This window comes from Sebastes umbrosus, chromosome 15, assembly GCF_015220745.1.
Source record: "Sebastes umbrosus isolate fSebUmb1 chromosome 15, fSebUmb1.pri, whole genome shotgun sequence".
NCBI lineage: Eukaryota > Metazoa > Chordata > Actinopteri > Perciformes > Sebastidae > Sebastes > Sebastes umbrosus.
Genome location: NC_051283.1, coordinates 31,423,694 through 31,443,128, shown reverse-complemented (window position 1 = coordinate 31,443,128; position 19,435 = coordinate 31,423,694). Strand labels below are relative to the sequence as shown.

Below are 19,435 nucleotides of genomic sequence, written 5' to 3'. Positions count from 1 at the left end.
TTCATTTGGATATCACCTTTTTTTAAACAAAATGTATTTATTTATTCAATATTGTATGTCACAAAAGGACACACAAACAAAGAGACGATTAGTTCAAACCTTTTTATCAGCAGGTCATTTACTGGACATTTTCTAGAGCTTTCAGCCACATCATGTTGTCTATGAAATATTATTAATTATACAATGCATTAAAGTCTATGGAGGCCCATTAGTCTCATGATATTTAGAACTCAGCACTTGTACACATTCAAATATGCCCTTTTCACAGCAGCCATTCTGACATGTCACTGCAGGGTGATCACAGGTGTAATTAATAACATTATGGCCCTGATCCACGGAGGTGGGCCAGCTCCCTGGTACTGTGCAAGCTGGCTCGCTGGAACGGCTGTGACACACTAAATAGAACTATTTAATTCAGTAAATACATTAAGGCCAATTAGCTTTCATAAAATCAAGCATCAGCATCAATGTGCACGTTCATCAGACACATTTTATTCAGGAAATACTTCTAGTTTTAGGAGGAAGTTCCAGGTGATACTACAGAGAAATTGTAATATTGAAACCCTTCAAACAAATGTGATTACATTTATCTATTTACCATACTCCACATCAAACACATGTTGATACACCGTCTTTTATATGAATCAGTGGCAACGTTTAGCAGATTACATTACTGTGTGCCACTGGGGGGGGGCGTCAAAGATCCCGTTTCGGTTTACTGGATCCAAAACTCAGCTCTCACCTTCTACATCTCCAGACAAACATCTCTGATAACGCCGGTGTGCAGCAGCTGCTCAGCAGCAGAGAGACCCAGTTAAAGACCAGCTGGTGAACATAGAGGAGCATCCAGCAGCTAAAGAGACAGATATTTCCCAAACCCAGAGCTGTAAGAGAGAATACTGGATACTAACTGGGTGGACACAGACTTGCCCCAAGATGGTTGTTCAGCATCAAAATTCATTCTTGACCTTGGAAACTGTAGTTCAACAAGACAAATCTTAACCTACGGTCCTCTTACAAGCTGTTTCTGCAGCAGTCATCATTAGAAGATCATCTGTGTCAGCTGAGCTGCAGTTTGTCCCATGAACACTGAGAGGACTACAGTTTGCATGTCAAACTTTATTCAAAGTGTGAATGCTGATAATTCAAAACCAGTAACTGAGATGCTCTGCAATGCTTCAGCCTCGTTTGTTGGTTGAAAGCATCCGACTATCTGAAACCAACGCTGGTGGACATGATGAGAGCAGAAGCATGGAGAGGAGAGGAGAGGGGGGGTCTCACGAGTCCTCCTTCTCTTGATACCTGAACACCAAAATCAAAATGATCAGCGAAAGGTCACAGCAGCACAGAGGGTTCAAATTAACTTACACTATACTGTATATATATATATTTATATATATGTGTTCATATTGATTACCTGCAGTGTATACAGGTGAAGAAGACGGTCTGTCCTTCATCTGCAGATCTCATCTGCCTGGTGTGGTAAACCATCCCCTCTTTGTTGCAGCGAGAGCAGCGTCTGTCGATCTAGAGGGAGAGCAGGTGAGCTCATTAATACAGCAGACTGTTGTTATCATCACACAGCAGCAGTCAGTGAGCAGCAGACAGTCTGTCCTCACCACAGCTCCCTTCAGCTCAGAGTTCTCCTCGTCCTCCAGAGCCACCGACGACTGCTCCGCGGGGTTGAACACGACCGTAGAGCAGATCTTATGGCCTGAGAACTCTGGAAGGTAAAATACAGGTTCAGTACTGTGTTTTGGACCTTATAGTGTCTGTCTCTGTGTCCCTGTCAGTCCCTCTCATGGACTGTGTTTTGGACCTTATAGTGTCTGTCTCTGTGTCCCTGTCAGTCCCTCTCATGGACTGTGTTTTGGACCTTATAGTGTCTGTCTCTGTGTCCCTGTCAGTCCCTCTCATGGACTGTGTTTTGGACCTTATAGTGTCTGTCTCTGTGTCCCTGTCTGTCCCTCTCATGGACTGTGTTTTGGACCTTATAGTGTCTGTCTCTTTGTCCCTGTCAGTCCCATTCATGGACTGTGTTTTGGACCTTATAGTGTCTGTCTCTGTGTCCCCGTCAGTCCCTCTCATGGACTGTGTTTTGGACCTTATAGTGTCTGTCTCTCTGGTCCTGTCAGTCCCTCTCATGGACTGTGTTTTGGACCTTATAGTGTCTGTCTCTGTGTCCCTGTCAGTCCCTCTCATGGACTGTGTTTTGGACCTTATAGTGTCTGTCTCTGTGTCCCCGTCAGTCCCTCTCATGGACTGTGTTTTGGACCTTATAGTGTCTGTCTCTGTGTCCCTGTCAGTCCCTCTCATGGACTGTGTTTTGGACCTTATAGTGTCTGTCTCTGTGTCCCCGTCAGTCCCTCTCATGGACTGTGTTTTGGACCTTATAGTGTCTGTCTCTTTGTCCCTGTCAGTCCCATTCATGGACTGTGTTTTGGACCTTATAGTGTCTGTCTCTGTGTCCCCGTCAGTCCCTCTCATGGACTGTGTTTTGGACCTTATAGTGTCTGTCTCTCTGGTCCTGTCAGTCCCTCTCATGGACTGTGTTTTGGACCTTATAGTGTTTGTCTCTGTGTCCCTGTCAGTCCCTCTCATGGACTGTGTTTTGGACCTTATAGTGTCTGTCTCTGTGTCCCTGTCTGTCCCTCTCATGGCCTGTGTTGGGAGTTTAGAGCGAGGTCAGCTGGTACCTGCTACAGGGATGCAGAAGGAGCAGCGAGGACAGCGGACGGTGTCCAGGATTCCTGGAAGAGGAAGAACATTCCCACATTCGGGGCAGAAGTTGGTGTCGCCCCCGAAACACGACATCTGTGAGGAAGAAGAGGAGCATCAGTACGGTACTGTAGGTATATATAATAATAATAAGTCAATATCACTAACAAGACTAGTCCAATAGCATGTAGCTACCGGAAAGGTTGTATTCAGCTAGCGTTGTGTTAAAGAACCTCTCTAGTCTGACCTCATCAGTAACTCACCGGGTTGATGTGTAAACACAAACAATCCTCTCCTCAGCGGACAGATCTCAGCCTCTCTCTGTTGTGAGTTTAAGTCTGTCTCTGTCTCTCTCTGTCTCTGTGTCTCTCTGTGTCTCTGTCTCTGTCTCTCTGTGTCTCTGTCTCTGTCTCTGTCTCTCTGTGTCTCTGTCTCTGTCTCTGTCTCTCTCTGTCTCTGTCTCTGTCTCTGTGTCTGTCTCTGTCTCTCTCTGTCTCTGTCTCTGTCTCTGTCTCTCAGGCAGTTTAACATGTGGACGGTTGATGGTTAAACACTGCGGGTCTTTCTACTCCTACTGACGCATTCTGATGACGCGTCATAGCTGATGTACGGAGCCTCCTGATGACGTAGTTCAGTGAAATGTGAAAGATATTGACAGATTCAAACTCCCTGGATCAATAACTCATAAACCAAACGTTGTTAAAACACCAACGAGGGCTCTTTCTACCATATATATATATATATATATATATACATATAAATATATATATATTTATATGTGTATATATAAATATATATACACATATATATATATATATATATATATATAAATATATATATATATATATATATATATAATATAATATATATATATATATTATATATATATATATATTATATATATATATATAATATAATATATTAATATCATAGGTCTCTATGTGCAGCCGGCTGTGTTACGAGTGGTCAGGGACCGTCTACAAAGTGCAACGCCGAAAAGAGAAAAATAATCAATAACTTCAGTATTACAGTGTAGTACCACCAACATGACTTCACACATCAATGATCTCCTCCTGATTATAGCTATTAAACTAATTACGACATTTTGATTGCACTAGTGAAGTTACTGAATATCTTTACCATTAAAAATTCACCAAAATTATGTAAAAGCATATTTTTTCCAAACTAAGTGTTGTAGTACAACTATGAGGAGATCATTGATGTATGAAGAAATGTTGGTGGTACCACACGGTTAGAAAGAGCCCTCGTTGGTGTTTTAACATTTCTGTTATCAGTTATTGATCTGGGAAGTTTGAATCTGTCAATATCTTTCACACTTTACCAAAGTACATCATCTAGGGGGGGCTCCGAAGGTTTTTGTCGGCTTCCATATGTAAAGCGTCCTCGGGTCCCCTGAAAGGTGCTACTGTGTAAAATGAAAGCTATTCTTCTTCTTATTGTTCACAATGGACACACGACTGGTTCGGTACTGCTGGTCGCACGACTGGTTCGGTACTGCTGCTCACACGACTGGTTCGGTACTGCTGCTCACACGACTGGTTCGGTACTGCTGCTCACACGGCTGGTTCGGTACTGCTGGACACACGACTGGTTCGGTACTGCTGGACACACGACTGGTTCGGTACTGCTGGACACATGGCTGGTTCGGTACTGCTGCTCACACGACTGGTTCGGTACTGCTGGACACACGACTGGTTCGGTACTGCTGGACACACGACTGGTTCGGTACTGCTGGACACATGGCTGGTTCGGTACTGCTGCTCACACGACTGGTTCGGTACTGCTGGACACACGGCTGGTTCGGTACTGCTGGTCACACGGCTGGTTCGGTACTGCTGGACACACGGCTGGTTCGGTACTGCTGCTCACACGACTGGTTCGGTACTGCTGGACACACGACTGGTTCGGTACTGCTGCTCACACAGCTGAATGCTGTCAATGAAACAGTAACTCCTTCACCATGTGGGCAAATATCAAAATAGTTCATTTTATTTATACTGTATTAAAGTTATAAACACATCAGGCAGTGGTTTTACACATCACCATACAGACATGGGAATCAATCAATCTGCTGGAGAACCTCCCAAAGTTAATTACAGTACAGTGAGAATCATTCTGTAATCCCTCCACAGCACAAACACAAACTGTCAGAACAATCGGTGGTTTTTGAACAAACCTAAGCTGAACCAAACCGTGGTTTGGATGTCATGTATCAGGGCTTCAGGGTGATCATCACATCCGTCAGGTTTATCTCATTTGCAGCTCAACAAACTTGTTAGAACTTCAAGTTCAAGACGATTAAATCATTTCAAAAACAGCCACGACTCCATCCTTCATATGAACTACTTCCTTCTACACACTTAGACACCGAGGTCACTCACCTGGAGGAGAGATGCAGATTCTGTGACCCTCTGAATGTCAAAAGGGAAATCTCTTCAACCATCACATTGATGGAGTTTAAACTGGGCCACTCAAACATTAAATGCTTTACATTAACAAAAAAAAACTGAATTATAGGCCTTCCAAGACCAGCTGGAGATCAGCTGGAGATCAACCACCAAGACCTCAGGATGCTTCTCACACGGCGCTCGTCTAAAGGTGTCGACAGCAGAACTGAAGGCGCTGCGTCTGACGGTTTGGAACAGGTATGAACCTGGTGTTAGGTGTTTTTACTTTCTGGCAAATACAACTTCCAACTAACACGTTGGGCCCATCGTACACCTGGCGCAGAGCGCAACGGTCATTGCTAGTTTCATAACGACGCAGTTGACATTTTCACGCCCACGTTGTGGGCGCACAGATGTACTTTCGCCCATCTGTGCGCCCACATTGGTCTTAACATGAGGTGTGGTTCGGGTGCTTTGTTGGCGCGTCGCTATCTTGAGGCAGCAGAAAGCGATTGCACCGTTGACCAACAAAAACCTGGTCTAAAGTCTGCCGCAGTATTTTCCTGCTTATTTAAAGGGTGCATTATTACGTCATGTTTTTATAGGCGTTTGTTTTTTCTTTTCACTTTTCACAGGACTTTCTGTCTGGTAGCGGTCTACGAACAGAGAAGGTAAAGGAGCTGAAAACAACGCTTAATAGACGACAGTCTCTGTTTACCAAACTGATGAAGAAGAAGGCCAACGCTGCAGCAGAGGCTTCGTGTAGCGGCGCTCATCCTAACGGAACACAAAGCCCTTCACCGATGGAGGGATTGTAATAGAAGCGATTACTGAAACGTTATTAAAGGACCATGAAAGTAAGACAGAAAGGATGTCTGCTGTTGGCGACGGACCACTTGGTTGCGCTGTGTGTGTAGCTCTCGGCCACTTTCATTTTGTCAAATTAGCTCTCAGAGGAACAAAGGTTGGAGACTCCTGATCTACAGACCGTTGCGGTCTACAGTGGCCAGATGTGAAGAGTTGAAAGAGTTAAAAACATGTGATATTAACACTGTAGTGTCTCCGTTCTAGAGACGATCACTCTGCTTCTGTTTGGCCTCTGGTGTTTTATCACCGACACTGAAACAACTGTAAAGATTTCCTGCTACCAAACTCCCATTTACAGCTGCTGCAAACATCTGGATGTGATGTTTTAAGTCTACATTTGGCCAGTTATTCACAGAAATAAAATAAAAAAAACACACCAAGCAAAATGGGCCCAGAAAGCAAGGCACGTTGCCGATAGAAACCAGGTTTTTAAGGGTGGAATTCTCTTTTCCTTGCAGTGTGTGTGTGTGTGTGTGGCCGTTGAACGTGCTGATCCTGACCGAGCACCCTATTGTAAAAGCTTCCCTCACAAACAGCTGCTCTAAGTCCTTCATGAACCACCGTGTGCGTCTGCTGGATTCTTTGGTCTGAGAGGGTGTTTCCTCTTCAACACCATTCACATTGTCCAGTCTGGATGGGTCTCTCAGCTCCAGCTGACGTCGTACTGCGTCCAGCCCTCTGGCGGAGCCAAGAACACCCTCCGACCCCGGAACAGGAAGTTGACCACGCCCCTGTAACCTGTACGAGGAACTCCAGATTTCAAGTCGTCCATCACCCCCAGATTTCGAGCAAAGACTTTAAAACTGTCCCGGCTTGAGTACTGCACCCTGAACGGTCCAGGGCCTCTTAAGGTGCCCCCTTGTTGCAGCTCCTCGATCTTCACCAGAGGGGCGCCGTAAATCTCTTTTATAAACATTTCATCATACTTCTCTTTTAGCAAATAAGACAAATCCTGTTTGGTAAAAGGCACAAATTCAGTGTTTAGCTTAATATAGCGAAGGTACTGGTCGAAGAATTGACCTAAACTGACGCCTTTCCGGCCAAAGGTGATAGTCCGGGAGACTTCGGGCCGGATGCAGGAGCGCTCCTTGCGCTGCTCCGGCTGACGCATCCAGTCGTCCCAGAAGGCCGAGGGCCATTTGGGTTCCAGTTCGTCCCACATCTCCTTCAGCAGCATCCAGCCCAGACCGGGGAAGAAGTCTGTTCTGTAGAGGAGCTCCGCTCTGGATGGATCCACCAAGGCGTCTCTGCCGTTATCGTTCCACGCAGAGGCGCACCACAGGCTGGGGTCGGCGCGCAGGATCGGGTACAGGGCTCGGAAATACTCAAAGAAGTCCGGGGCCACCTTAAATAATGAGAGGAGACAGAAGCACAGTATTGAGCTGCTGCTTCACAGACACAAACAGATCAACAGAATCACTGAAAAGGCCGTTCACACTCTCTTAACTGGCAGTTTGGGCCAATTTAAACCTGCAGTAGTCAGTATATTTTTGGCATCATTGGGCAAAAATTCCATAATAACCTTTCAGCATATTGTAATTCAAGTGTTCTGAGAGAAAACTAGACTTCTTCTCCTCCTCATGGCTCTGTTTTCAGAATATAACAAGTAAAATATATATATATATATATATATATTATAGTATATATATAATATAATATATATATATATATTTATAAATATATATATATATATATATATATAAATATATATATATTTATATATATATAAATATAAATATATATATATATATTTATATAAATATATATATATATATAAATATATATATATATATTTATATAAATATATATATATATATAAATATATATATATATATTTATATAAATATATATATATATATATATATATATATATATATATATATATATATATACCATTATTAGATTGTTAACACTGATGCATTTGTGTAAGCAGCATTTTACTGTTGTAGCTGCTCGCGGTGGAGCAACTTTAGTTTAGTTTAGTCCAGTGGTTGCCAACCTAGGGGTCAGGCCCCTCTGAAAGGCCACAACATAAACCCGAGGGGTCATGACATGATGATTGAAGGGCAGGAGAGAAGGAAAAACATTTGTATGCATCTTTTTGACCATTCTCAAGTTTGATTCTACATGTTATTTAACCTCACTGGACTTCACACAGTTATTAAAATGAAACCATGTGAGAAGTTTAGAAGGGAAATGTCTCTTTAGTGGAGCTGCTAACAACTCATAGACATCTGAAATGTGACAAAGGGCCTCAACTAGACACTGCTTTCTGTACGGAGTCCCACTGCTGCTGCTATCTTTACTAATAATGCATCGTATTTTATAAGATCCTCATATCTTTTTAAAGTAAAATCTTAATATGAAGAGTAATGCTGACTACAGCTGTCAAATAAAGACTAAAAAGTGACATATTTCCCTCTGAAATGTAGTGGAGTACATTTATAAAGTAGCTTAAATGGAAATACTCAAGTGAAGTACAAGTACCTCAAAATTGTCCTTACGTAGGTACATAACACCCTCTATCTTTTCCTCTATCTTTTAGACGTTGACCGTTTCATTGCAACATCCCTGGTTCACACCCAGCCCTCCCTCTCCTCTCGTTTCCCGTCACCGATCAAAAAGACAAACCAAAAGCACCACAAACATAAAATGTTGTGCATTTGACCGCTGGTTGGCTGCACTCAGTAAGTCCGTATGGTGGTGGGCCAACTGGTGGGTTGAAGAGGTCAAATGATCTTGAACTCTGAACTTAAAGAGAGATTACCAGAACAAACAGGGAGAGTTGGTGCTGAGCTGTCGGGAACAGAAAGAGGAAGTCAGCGGAGTCACGGAGGTGAAGCCACATCTTCTCTGCTCGTTGGCTAAATAACTGCTGATTCAGTTCAATGTGCTAATCTCAACTGAGATTCTCTCTCTCTCTCTCTCTCTCTCTCTCTCTCTCTCTCTCTCTCTCTCTCTCTCTCTCTCTCTCTCTCTCTCTCTCTCTCTCTCTCTCTCTCTCTCTCTCTCTCTCTCTCTCTCTCTCTCTCTCTCTCTCTCTCTCTCTCTCTCTCTCTCTCAAGTTCCAGTTATAGTTTCTGCTGTGATCCAGAGAACACACACAGTCCTACATACTGGAAACCAGTCTGGGCTCTGTCACCACACACTAAAATAGGTACTGGTTAGCTAGTCGAGACCAACTAAACCGAGACCAACTAAACCGAGACAAGACCAGGACTTTGAGGGGTTGAGGTGACTTTTTTGTGGGAATGTTCCTTTGAGTTCTATGAGCAGTCGTAGTAATGATGTTAACAAATAAATCAGACAATAAGCAGGTCACTTAGTGTTAAAAATAAAATATAATCCAGAGTCCTCTTTGTCCAAGACGGAGACGAGACGGAGTAGAAACGCGGTTGATTCCGAGACGATACCGAGATCTTCAAAAAGTGGTCTTGAGACCGGTCTGGGTCTGGAGTATTACAACACTACTGGTTAGAGTTTACTAAGTTATCACAGAGTCTTCATAAGCTGATGTGGCACATTTTGAGGAGACTGTCTTCAGTGGTGAATACTTGAGACAAGCGTGGGATCAGTGGGACCAGCAGTGGGACCAGTGGGACCAGCAGTGGGACCAGCAGTGGGACCAGCAATGGGACCAGCAGTGGGACCAGCAGTGGGACCAGCAATGGGACCAGCAGTGGGACCAGCGGGATCAGTGGGACCGGCTCCAGACATCATTAACCCACATTTGGACGGAAGCCAGATGTAATTACACCTTTACCATGGAAAGGCTATCTACCCTCTTGAAACCTGCCAGACCTCCCAGTGAGAGAGATAATTACTAACTCATGTTGCGTCTACAGGCACGGCTCACTTTATTGTTTCTATTCTGCTGGAGATCCCAAAGTTTACAGCTGCAACGCTGCGAACCGTGAAGCTAAAGCTTGAAGTGGAGAGCTGGTTCCATACAGAGCTGTTAGACTGGTCAGTAGCATTCTGCTGGTAGACCAGTCTGAGTGAGTTTGTGTCTGACTAAATTAAAGGAATAGTCCAACATGCTGGGAAACACTTTAATGTGCTTTCTTTCTAGGGGTGTAACGATACGTTTTTACAACGATACGATTTCCATGGTTCCGATACGATTCCAGGACGATATCTGGCTCATCTAGAGCGATACGATACGATTCAAATACGTGATACAGGACAGAGCAGGTCAGGATTGTGTGGTCCTAATACTCCGTCGTACCGTCGTACCATAGACCTACAACAATGATCAATAAAAATGAAAATGTATAAACAAAAAACAGTTATTCATTTCCATTTCTAAACATCCACAGGGAGCCACTGGAGAGGAGCTAAAGAGCTGCAGGTTACCGACCCCTGGTCTAGGGGAACTGACAAAGAAAACATCAAATGTATTTTGCAATGCCAAAAGGCACGGTGACAAAATGTTGGGTGAATGGCTAAATGATGTGCTGTTGCACCAAAATAAAAAAAGTTAGGCGCACCAGTGCAACCACTGTAAAAAGTTAGTCTGGAGCCCTGCAATGCCGACTGTAATGCCTACGGTAATGTCTACTGTAATGCCTACGGTAATGCCTTCGGTAATGCCTACGGTAATGTCTACTGTAATGTCTACGGTAATGCCTACTGTAATGTCTACTGTAATGCCTACGGTAATGCCTTCGGTAATGTCTACGGTAATGTCTACTGTAATGTCTACTGTAATGCCTTCGGTAATGTCTACTGTAATGTCTACGGTAATGCCTACTGTAATGTCTACGGTAATGCCTACTGTAATGTCTACGGTAATGCCTACTGTAATGCCTACTGTAATGTCTACGGTAATGCCTACTGTAATGCCTACTGTAATGTCTAAGGTAATGCCTACTGTAATGCCTACTGTAATGTCTACGGTAATGTCTACTGTAATGCCTACTGTAATGCCTACTGTAATGTCTACGGTAATGCCTACTGTAATGTCTACGGTAATGCCTACTGTAATGCCTACTGTAATGCCTTCGGTAATGTCTACGGTAATGCCTACGGTAATGCCTACTGTAATGTCTACTGTAATGCCTACTGTAATGTCTACGATAATGCCTACTGTTATGTCTACTGTAATGTCTACGGTAATGCCTACTGTAATGTCTACTGTAATGCCTACTGTAATGTCTACTGTAATGCCTACTGTAATGTCTACTGTAATGTCTACTGTAATGTCTACGATAATGCCTACTGTTATGTCTACTGTAATGTCTACGGTAATGTCTATTGTAATGTCTACTGTAATGTCTACGGTAATATGTGGTAAAGTTGTGAGAATGAGGCAGAAGTCTGACAGCACTCACCTCCAGGTCGTCCTCCACTATGACCACGGTGGACTGGGAGAACGTGTTGAACACCTGGTTGAGGGCCCAGTGGTAATGTCGGGATATTTTGTAGTAGCCCTGGAACTTCCTGTGCTCCGGTCGGACTCTGATGTCCCCCAGGTCCGGCTGCCGTATGTGTGTCACTTGATCGCCGTACGAGCCAATCACGCGGGCCGTCTCGGCGTGACCGCAGTCCTGGCTGACGATGATTGGAAATAGTTCTTGAGAGGGGCGGTACTGGATCAGTCTGTCGAGGCTCCGTTTCACCGTCACTCTGTCACAAGCGATGACTAGAACAGGAATGACGACTTTTGGGCCGGCAACGGAAGTCCCCAATTTATTGTTCTCACCGATCTCCTCCTTTATATCAACGGCCTGGTGCTGATCCAACTTAGAGTCCGAAGCGACTATGTGAACGGGCGTCTGTGTGTTTTTTACTTGAGTTTGGTCCCCATCATCCACACCTTCTTTTACAGGAAGTGGAGGCTTTGGCGGCTGGTGGAAAACCTCTTGTTTGACTTCTTTTGCATCCTCCGTCTCTCTTTTCCCGACGTCTCTCTGCCGAGCCCACACCGCCCTGTGACTTTCAATCTGCTTCAGTAGTTTTTTCTGGGTCTCGAGCTGAATTTCGACCTCCTCCGCCAGTCGGATCACCTCCCCGGCCAGGTTGAGCTGGCCTCCTTTCCCTCTGCCCAGGGCCCACTCCTCCTTTCCTCCTGGTTCGGCTCCACCACCTTCTCCGAGGCGCCCGATGGGAGGACGACCCCAAAGATAAAGTAGAAGCAAAGCATTCCAGGCGACAAACAGGAAAGCACCGCATAGTATAAGAGAACCTTTTTTGCGAACCATGGCCCAATGACACTAGAAAAAGGGATGGGGTTGTGGAAAAGGCTGCAGGTAGGGAACAGGTGATGGAACCAGAGTGAGAATCCTACAGACTGAGGTGGCAATCTCAGGTGGGCAGGAGGTTGATATATCCGATCACATTGTAATTTTTTCAAATTTGAGAGTCATCCTTCGGGTGTCGGGAGGAGAACTGTCCAATTTAAAATGAATTCACATGATCCGACTGAGGAATGCATGCATCCCATGAGATCCCATACGGACGGGGAGACGAGCTGAGATAGGACACGCAGAGTCAAGCAGGGGGAGGTGGCACAACTGCAGATGGAAGTAAAAAAAGGGGAAAGTGGGCTCACTTTGGGTTGAGGGGATGTGAATCCTTGGATATTACCCTTCAGCCATCATCCTGAAAACAGAGCAGCAGAACAAACCATCAGCACAATGAACCAACTTTAAATAATGAAGCACAAACAAACGCTCCTTTCAGACATGCACCGTACATCTGTGTAAAATCCTGCACACGTGTCAATAGAAGCAGTCACAAGATTATCACCTTCTTATGTATGACATGAAAACCAGTCTTCTGTTAATGGTACCGTCGGGTTTGGGATGTTTCCATTGCGGAGACCAAATCTACTTTATCAGACCAACAGACCAGCAGTGTTACATTCCTCTTCAGAAAAAGGGATAAAATGTGTTGTTTCTGGAAGCTCACTTCCCTGAACAGGCACTTTATCGGACATGTTCAGAGAGGCCAACAGGATGTCCTGCTCATCTCCTCGTGGCGTTCAGTCTTTTACTGAGCAACACGTCAACAAAGATGTCAAATGTCCAAGAACATGATGATCAGAGTAAGAGGGGAATACCACTTTCACTTTTTCTCCTTTAGAAACATGACAACACTTCAGATTGCGTTAGTGATCCTGATTTAATTACTGTTCTCCACTGAAGGCAGAAAGGAGAGATTACTGCCATCTTTTCCTGACTAAGTACTTGGATGGAAAAGGTGACTCGTGGCAGGAGCAAACTGCAAAGACTTTACAAGTAACCAGCCTCGTTATCATGCTGGTAAACCAGCACCACAAAACCTCGCAGATGAATTGTGTCACAACCAGGGTCTGAAATTAACTTTTTCCACTTCCTGCCACTGTAACAGACGAGTGTTTCTTTTGTCTGCCACTTTACAAATCTCTGCGCTAAATGAAGGAATAACATTTTAGATCTAATGTCATTCAATGTTCAATATATTTAACACAAAAAACATTATATACACGGTATACAGTATTCATATTACACCGTGGAGGGAGGGTAGTGTACACAGTACTGTACTGTACTTTGTGGTTATTTGCATAAAAACACAATTCAAATGATTATGAATATTTAAATATTTGCTTTGATTAAAAGAAATCTTGGTAAGTTGTTATGAATTTAAACAGGTCATAATTCTCTCTCTAATATCTATTTTATATTGATGTGAAAACATTAATAATAACACAACAACAGAAAAGATGATGAAAGATAAAAGATGCAGTGTTTTTATGTTGAAGAACTTTCTAAATCAAAAGGGAGTTCAGTTCTCTTTTTAAAGAAGAATTTGAAGTGTAAATGAGTTGTTGTTGTCGGGGCATAAAACCATCGATCTGTTGATCTTTACGAATCAAGACTCCGTAGTCTGACAACGACGTGTTTAAAAAGTTGAATTAAACCGTGAACTTAAAATCCGAAGTCAAATCGAACTTTGGATTCGGACAGTGATAATGTCTCCCCTTGACACACTCAATTCATTCACTGTAGAATAGATCAGTTCAACATCATTGACCAGATGATATGAATGTAATAAAAGGCCACTGTGTTCTGTGTGAATCCCACCATAATAACTGAACACTGGAAGCTTAGTTTACACTAACTCGGCCTTCGTATCTAATGCCAGGATCAGACTACAGGATGTGTTTGACGGTTACCATGGTCACTATGTCAGATTAGACGATTGAGAGTCATAAATTCTTGTTGTGCCTTGGCCGTGACACATGACGGACTACACGTCGGTCCCCTGTTCCAACAACACACACTCTCCCGGCACTGCCGTCTCTTAAAATACGGGTTTACCGGGGCTCAAGTCCCCCCCCAGGCCCAACCATGTAAAGATATATAATATAATAATAATAATAATAATAATAATAATAATAAGTAGCCATGTGCTTCTGTGTGCGTCTGAGCTCAGCCGGTCAGATTCACGGCCGTGACAGAACACGTCGTGGAAAATAAAAATCAAACATGCTAGACTTCCTGTCGGGACGTCGTGAGGCGTCCCAGACGCAGTTGTCGTCTACCATGTCACACTACACGAGATAAAACCATCGATTGTCGCACACGACACTCATTTATTGTTCCCGATCTGAGTCGACACCCTACGACGGCCGTGTCGGGCTGTAATCGGGCTGATATGGTGTAGTCTGAATCAGGCATTAGACAGCATTCTATCCACATCCTCATGTTTACAGGTAGAATCATCTGCACATCTCCATCACGTGGGATTCTTCCCTGGTACCTGGTGAACATGCTGACTGGGCGGGTTGTTGTAGAGATACTACTGCACTATACACATGCAAACATTCAAAGCTGAATCATTATATTGGGATTTTATTCTATTACCTGAGAGATGAGGTACCACGAGAGGGAAGTGACAGAACTGTTTTGTAATTCGGCTGAAACGACCTTTAAATTAGCCCTCTATGTCTATTTAGTGTCTGACTATACCTGAGATTCTGCTGTACAAAGTCCAACCCCCCCCATGAACGGACACTTTCCAGTGCTGAGTGAGTGGAGGATGAAGGAGCTCCTCAGCATTAGAGAAACCTAAACCAATTACTGCTGATAAATATAGGCCTGCAATAATCTAGTCAGGATGGATGTTTGACTAAAAGGAACAAACGCTGTGATTAGTAACAGATCTTTGGCTGTGATTCACCTGTTTATCTCCATATTACATCACCTTACAAAGAACCCCCCCACCCATATTCAACATGTGTTCCACCTACTGACACACAGTAGATGTTTAAACATGGTTTTTCGAGCGCTCAAACCTCATACCTGAACGCCTTTTTATATGGAAGTGATAAATAATGATTTGAAGATGATTAAGAAACTGGTATTGAACACATGTTCACAGCTCTCTGCCGCCTCCGAGAAAGACAAACCGCTACTCCAAGTCGTTCGTTCCCTCCGTCATTACGAAGCTGAACGAGAGGAGCTATCTTGAATGCACAAAAGTTTTATATTGAATGTAAAGTTATTTTGCACTAACCATATGATGGTTGTCCGTGTTTGCAAGAAGGTACATTCGTGGAATGTATGTGCAATACTCTTGGCACTTTATTCTATTTATTCTTTTACCTCGTCTTGTTTTTATTCTTGTATTTATTGTTTTTATTTCAAATATTTGTACTCTCGTACTTTTATTGATCTTGCACCTCCCCATATGCAAATATACAATATTTAGACCATTACACGGTTTTAAACGTAAACATTCTAAATGTGTCCCAGTTTATTTCCTGTTGCAGTGGATGTGAATCACATCAGCTGACAGGAAGTAAACATGGATCCAAGCTGTTGCCTAGTAACGCAATTCCGTTGCAATTCCGTTGAAATGCACTAAAACGGAGCGCTTCAGACGGAGAGGGAATACAGGTATATTCAGACAGACAGGATGAGGAAAATAAAAGTTATTTTTAACGTTACAGCATGTAAACATGTTCTAGTAGAAACACAAAATACAAGTATGAACCTGAAGATGAGCTGATATGGGACCTTATATTCATGAGGTTTACTGCAGGACTAAAATATTAGACTGCATTAGTCTCAGCTAAGAGGACCGTATGAGTGGATATTTTAATGTGTTTTGAAAGAGTTGACTCAAATTACTCATCTTGACAAAGGAAGCAGCAACATGACCTCTTTAAAGCTGAACTGTTTTTACCCTGAAAACACACAAAGCAGCAACATGCAGACGCAGTAACGTTGAGCCACAGAGGGTCAATGGAAGTAGAAAAGTCTGAGAGGAAAGAAAGAAGTTGGTCTAAAGTTACAGAGAAACAACAACAAGTGAAGTACGGAGCTCAGAGTAAAGAGAGTGAAACTAAATGTACGTTACCTGAACCCGGAGCAGCCTACTGATCTGTCATGTCCCTTTCAACTGGAGTAAGTTAAGCTCTGCTGACTGAACAGGGAGGAGGGAGGATGGGAGGAGGATGGGCAGATGGAGGGAGGATGGGAGGGAACTGTTGCTCCTCTCACAAACTACCAGCTGAAGCTCTATTCTTCTTTAAACCCTCCTCCTCCTCCGGGACAACGTGGAGCTGGCTGGTAGGATCACACAGAGCAGTCTGGTAGGATCACACAGAGCAGAGCAGCCTGGTAGGATCACACAGAGCAGTCTGGTAGGATCACACAGAGCAGAGCAGCCTGGTAGGATCACACAGAGCAGTCTGCTAGGATCACACAGAGCAGTCTGGTAGGATCACACAGAGCAGAGCAGTCTGGTAGGATCACACAGAGCAGAGCAGCCTGGTAGGATCACACAGAGCAGTCTGGTAGGATCACACAGAGCAGTCTGTAGGATCACACAGAGCAGTCTGGTAGGATCACACAGAGCAGTCTGGTAGGATCACACAGAGCAGAGCAGCCTGGTAGGATCACACAGAGCAGTCTGGCAGGATCACACAGAGCAGTCTGGTAGGATCACACAGAGCAGAGCAGCCTGGTAGGATCACACAGAGCAGTCTGGCAGGATCACACAGAGCAGTCTGTAGGATCACACAGAGCAGAGCAGTCTGGCAGGATCACACAGAGCAGTCTGGTAGGATCACACAGAGCAGTCTGGTAGGATCATACAGAGCAGCCTGGTAGGATCAGATCACACAGAGCAGTCTGTAGGATCACACAGAGCAGAGCAGCCTGGTAGGATCACACAGAGCAGTCTGGTAGGATCACACAGAGCAGAGCAGCCTGGTAGGATCACACAGAGCAGAGCAGCCTGGTAGGATCACACAGAGCAGAGCAGCCTGGTAGGATCACACAGAGCAGTCTGGTAGGATCACACAGAGCAGAGCAGCCTGGTAGGATCACACAGAGCAGCCTGGTAGGATCACACAGAGCAGCCTGGTAGGATCAGATCACACAGAGCAGTCTGGTAGGATCACACAGAGCAGCCTGGTAGGATCACACAGAGCAGGGCAGCCTGGTAGGATCACACAGAGCAGTCTGGTAGGATCACACAGAGCAGCCTGGTAGGATCAGATCACACAGAGCAGTCTGGTAGGATCACACAGAGCAGCCTGGTAGGATCACACAGAGCAGAGCAGTCTGGTAGGATCACACAGAGCAGCCTGGTAGGATCACACAGAGCAGAGCAGTCTGGTAGGATCACACAGAGCAGTCTGGTAGGATCACACAGAGCAGTCTGTAGGATCACACAGAGCAGAGCAGCCTGGTAGGATCACACAGAGCAGTCTGGTAGGATCACACAGAGCAGTCTGGTAGGATCACACAGAGCAGAGCAGTCTGGTAGGATCACACAGAGCAGTCTGGTAGGATCACACAGAGCAGTCTGGTAGGATCACACAGAGCAGAGCAGTCTGGTAGGATCAGATCCGGTCACAGCTCCTCATGACCACCCTGGGGGAGTAAAGGCCTCTGAACATGTTTAACACTAAAACACTGAGAACTTTAAACTGATGTGAGTTCATGTCCTAAACCAGCAGCTCACATCTGTCTGGTGTGTTGAGATGAAGCCAGCTGTTCCTGTTCTCCTCTGAGGCTGATAAGATGACTGTTAGATGACTAACTACAGATACAACACAGAGAACACAGAGAACACAGAGAACACACAGACAGTCTGTCAGGGCTAAGAGAGTCTGAACAGTAGAGAACCCTTCACTGCTGACATGCTGACATGCTGCTAGCCCGCTAGTGCAGCCAGTGGAGGGTTCTCATCAGTGACCGGAGCCGTGGTTCAGCAGTAGCCGGGTTCGGAGCAGCAGTAGCGGGCTGACTCACCTCTCTCCTGCCGCTCTGGTGGAGGTGTGGAGGAGATGGAGATCACATGGAGCTGCAGGCTGACCGGCTAGCTGGATAGCTAGCTAACTTCTGGAGCCCCCCCTCGTGTTTCCTTCACATCATCTCTCTGTGCTGCTCCACGGCTGGTCTCCCTCATCCCCCCGGTGCCCCGGTTCTCCGGTTCTCCGGTTCTCTGCTCTCTGGATCCCTACAGAACCTTCAGCTAGCTGCTAATGCTAATGCTAGCAGGCTACTGTCTCCACAGCTTCATGTCCTCTGCCGGGTTCAGAGTGTCTCCAGCTGTCTCTCCAGCTGTCTCTCTCTCTCTGGATGTCTTAAAGGGGCTGTCTCTGGAGGAGGCTGGCTCTTCTCCTGTAGGATGACGCCATCTTTCATTTAGCTACACTGAAACTACACTTCAGAAACTCTCGCGAGACTGGCTGCGAGACTTGCTGCCCGACGACCCCGTGTTGCCTTCAATGAGGTCATGTTTACCGGGTTTACGAACAGAGTCCATATGAACGCCCCATCATTAGCATTACGGCCACATTGAGGAAAACAAAAATCTGGGATTTCGAGAATAAAGTCATAATGTTACGAGAAAAAAAAGTTGCAATATTACGAGAATAAAGTCGTAACTTTACGAGAAAAAGTCATTATTACGAGAATAAAGTCATAATTTTACAAGAAAAAAAGTCGTAATATTACGAGAATAAAGGTCGTAAAATTACGAGAAAAAATTCATAACTTTACGAGAAAAAAGTTGTAATATTAAGAGAATAAAGGTCGTAAAATTACGAGAAAAAAATCATAACTTTACGAGAAAAAAAGTCATATTACGAGAAAAAAGTCGTAAAATTACGAGAATAAAGGTCGTAAAATTACGAGAATAAAGTCATAACTTTACGAGAAAAAAAAGTCGTAAAATTATGAGAATAAAGTCATAATATTACGAGAATAAAGCCATAACTTTACAAGAAAAAGTCGTAAAATTATGAGAATAAAGTCATATTATTACGAGAATAAAGAAATAACTTTACCAGAAAAAAAGTCGGAATATTACGAGAAAAAAATGTCATAAAATTACGAGAATAAAGTCAGAAGTTTACGTGTTATTTTAGAGGGGAATATGAGGAATGTGGAGCATCTTGTGAAGTTCTACTTTAGTTTAGGTTTCACAAATAAGGAAAC

The 19,435-nt window shown here is 44.1% G+C and overlaps 2 protein-coding genes across 4 annotated transcripts; both read right to left on the bottom strand.

Moving 5' to 3' along the window:
• Positions 1-87: 87 nt before the first annotated feature.
• Positions 88-3,327, bottom strand: polr1h (RNA polymerase I subunit H). The gene is made up of 5 exons (XM_037794776.1): positions 2,982-3,327; positions 2,697-2,814; positions 1,620-1,723; positions 1,418-1,527; positions 88-1,302 (listed from the first exon to the last, which is right to left on the bottom strand). Exons 2-5 carry the CDS (start codon positions 2,812-2,814, stop codon positions 1,278-1,280), a joined length of 357 nt encoding a protein of 118 aa, XP_037650704.1. The 5' UTR covers positions 2,982-3,327; the 3' UTR covers positions 88-1,277.
• Positions 3,328-5,702: 2,375 nt separating this feature from the next.
• Positions 5,703-18,705, bottom strand: mgat1b (alpha-1,3-mannosyl-glycoprotein 2-beta-N-acetylglucosaminyltransferase b). 3 transcript variants are annotated; one of them, XM_037794654.1, is made up of 4 exons: positions 18,245-18,705; positions 16,341-16,549; positions 11,327-12,596; positions 5,703-7,338 (listed from the first exon to the last, which is right to left on the bottom strand). In XM_037794654.1, exons 3-4 carry the CDS (start codon positions 12,194-12,196, stop codon positions 6,637-6,639), a joined length of 1,572 nt encoding a protein of 523 aa, XP_037650582.1. In that variant the 5' UTR covers positions 12,197-12,596; positions 16,341-16,549; positions 18,245-18,705; the 3' UTR covers positions 5,703-6,636. The 3 variants fall into 3 exon arrangements, with proteins under 3 accessions (XP_037650582.1, XP_037650581.1, XP_037650583.1); XM_037794653.1 differs by lacking the exon at positions 16,341-16,549; XM_037794655.1 differs by lacking the exon at positions 16,341-16,549 and having other exon boundaries at positions 11,327-12,508.
• Between the last annotated feature and the right edge of the window lie 730 nt (positions 18,706-19,435).

Coding starts and splice junctions, on each gene's coding strand:
- mgat1b (XM_037794654.1), bottom strand. CDS start 12,196: ATGGTTCGCAAAAAAGGTTCTCTTATACTATGCGGTGCTTTCCTGTTT. Junction 7,339..11,326: donor TAGTGGAGGACGACCTGGAG/GTGAGTGCTGTC, acceptor TCATTATTTAAG/GTGGCCCCGGACTTCTTTGA.
- polr1h (XM_037794776.1), bottom strand. CDS start 2,814: ATGTCGTGTTTCGGGGGCGACACCAACTTCTGCCCCGAATGTGGGAAT. Junction 1,724..2,696: donor CTTCTGCATCCCTGTAGCAG/GTACCAGCTGAC, acceptor TTTACCTTCCAG/AGTTCTCAGGCCATAAGATC. Junction 1,303..1,417: donor TTCACCTGTATACACTGCAG/GTAATCAATATG, acceptor TTTGGTGTTCAG/GTATCAAGAGAAGGAGGACT.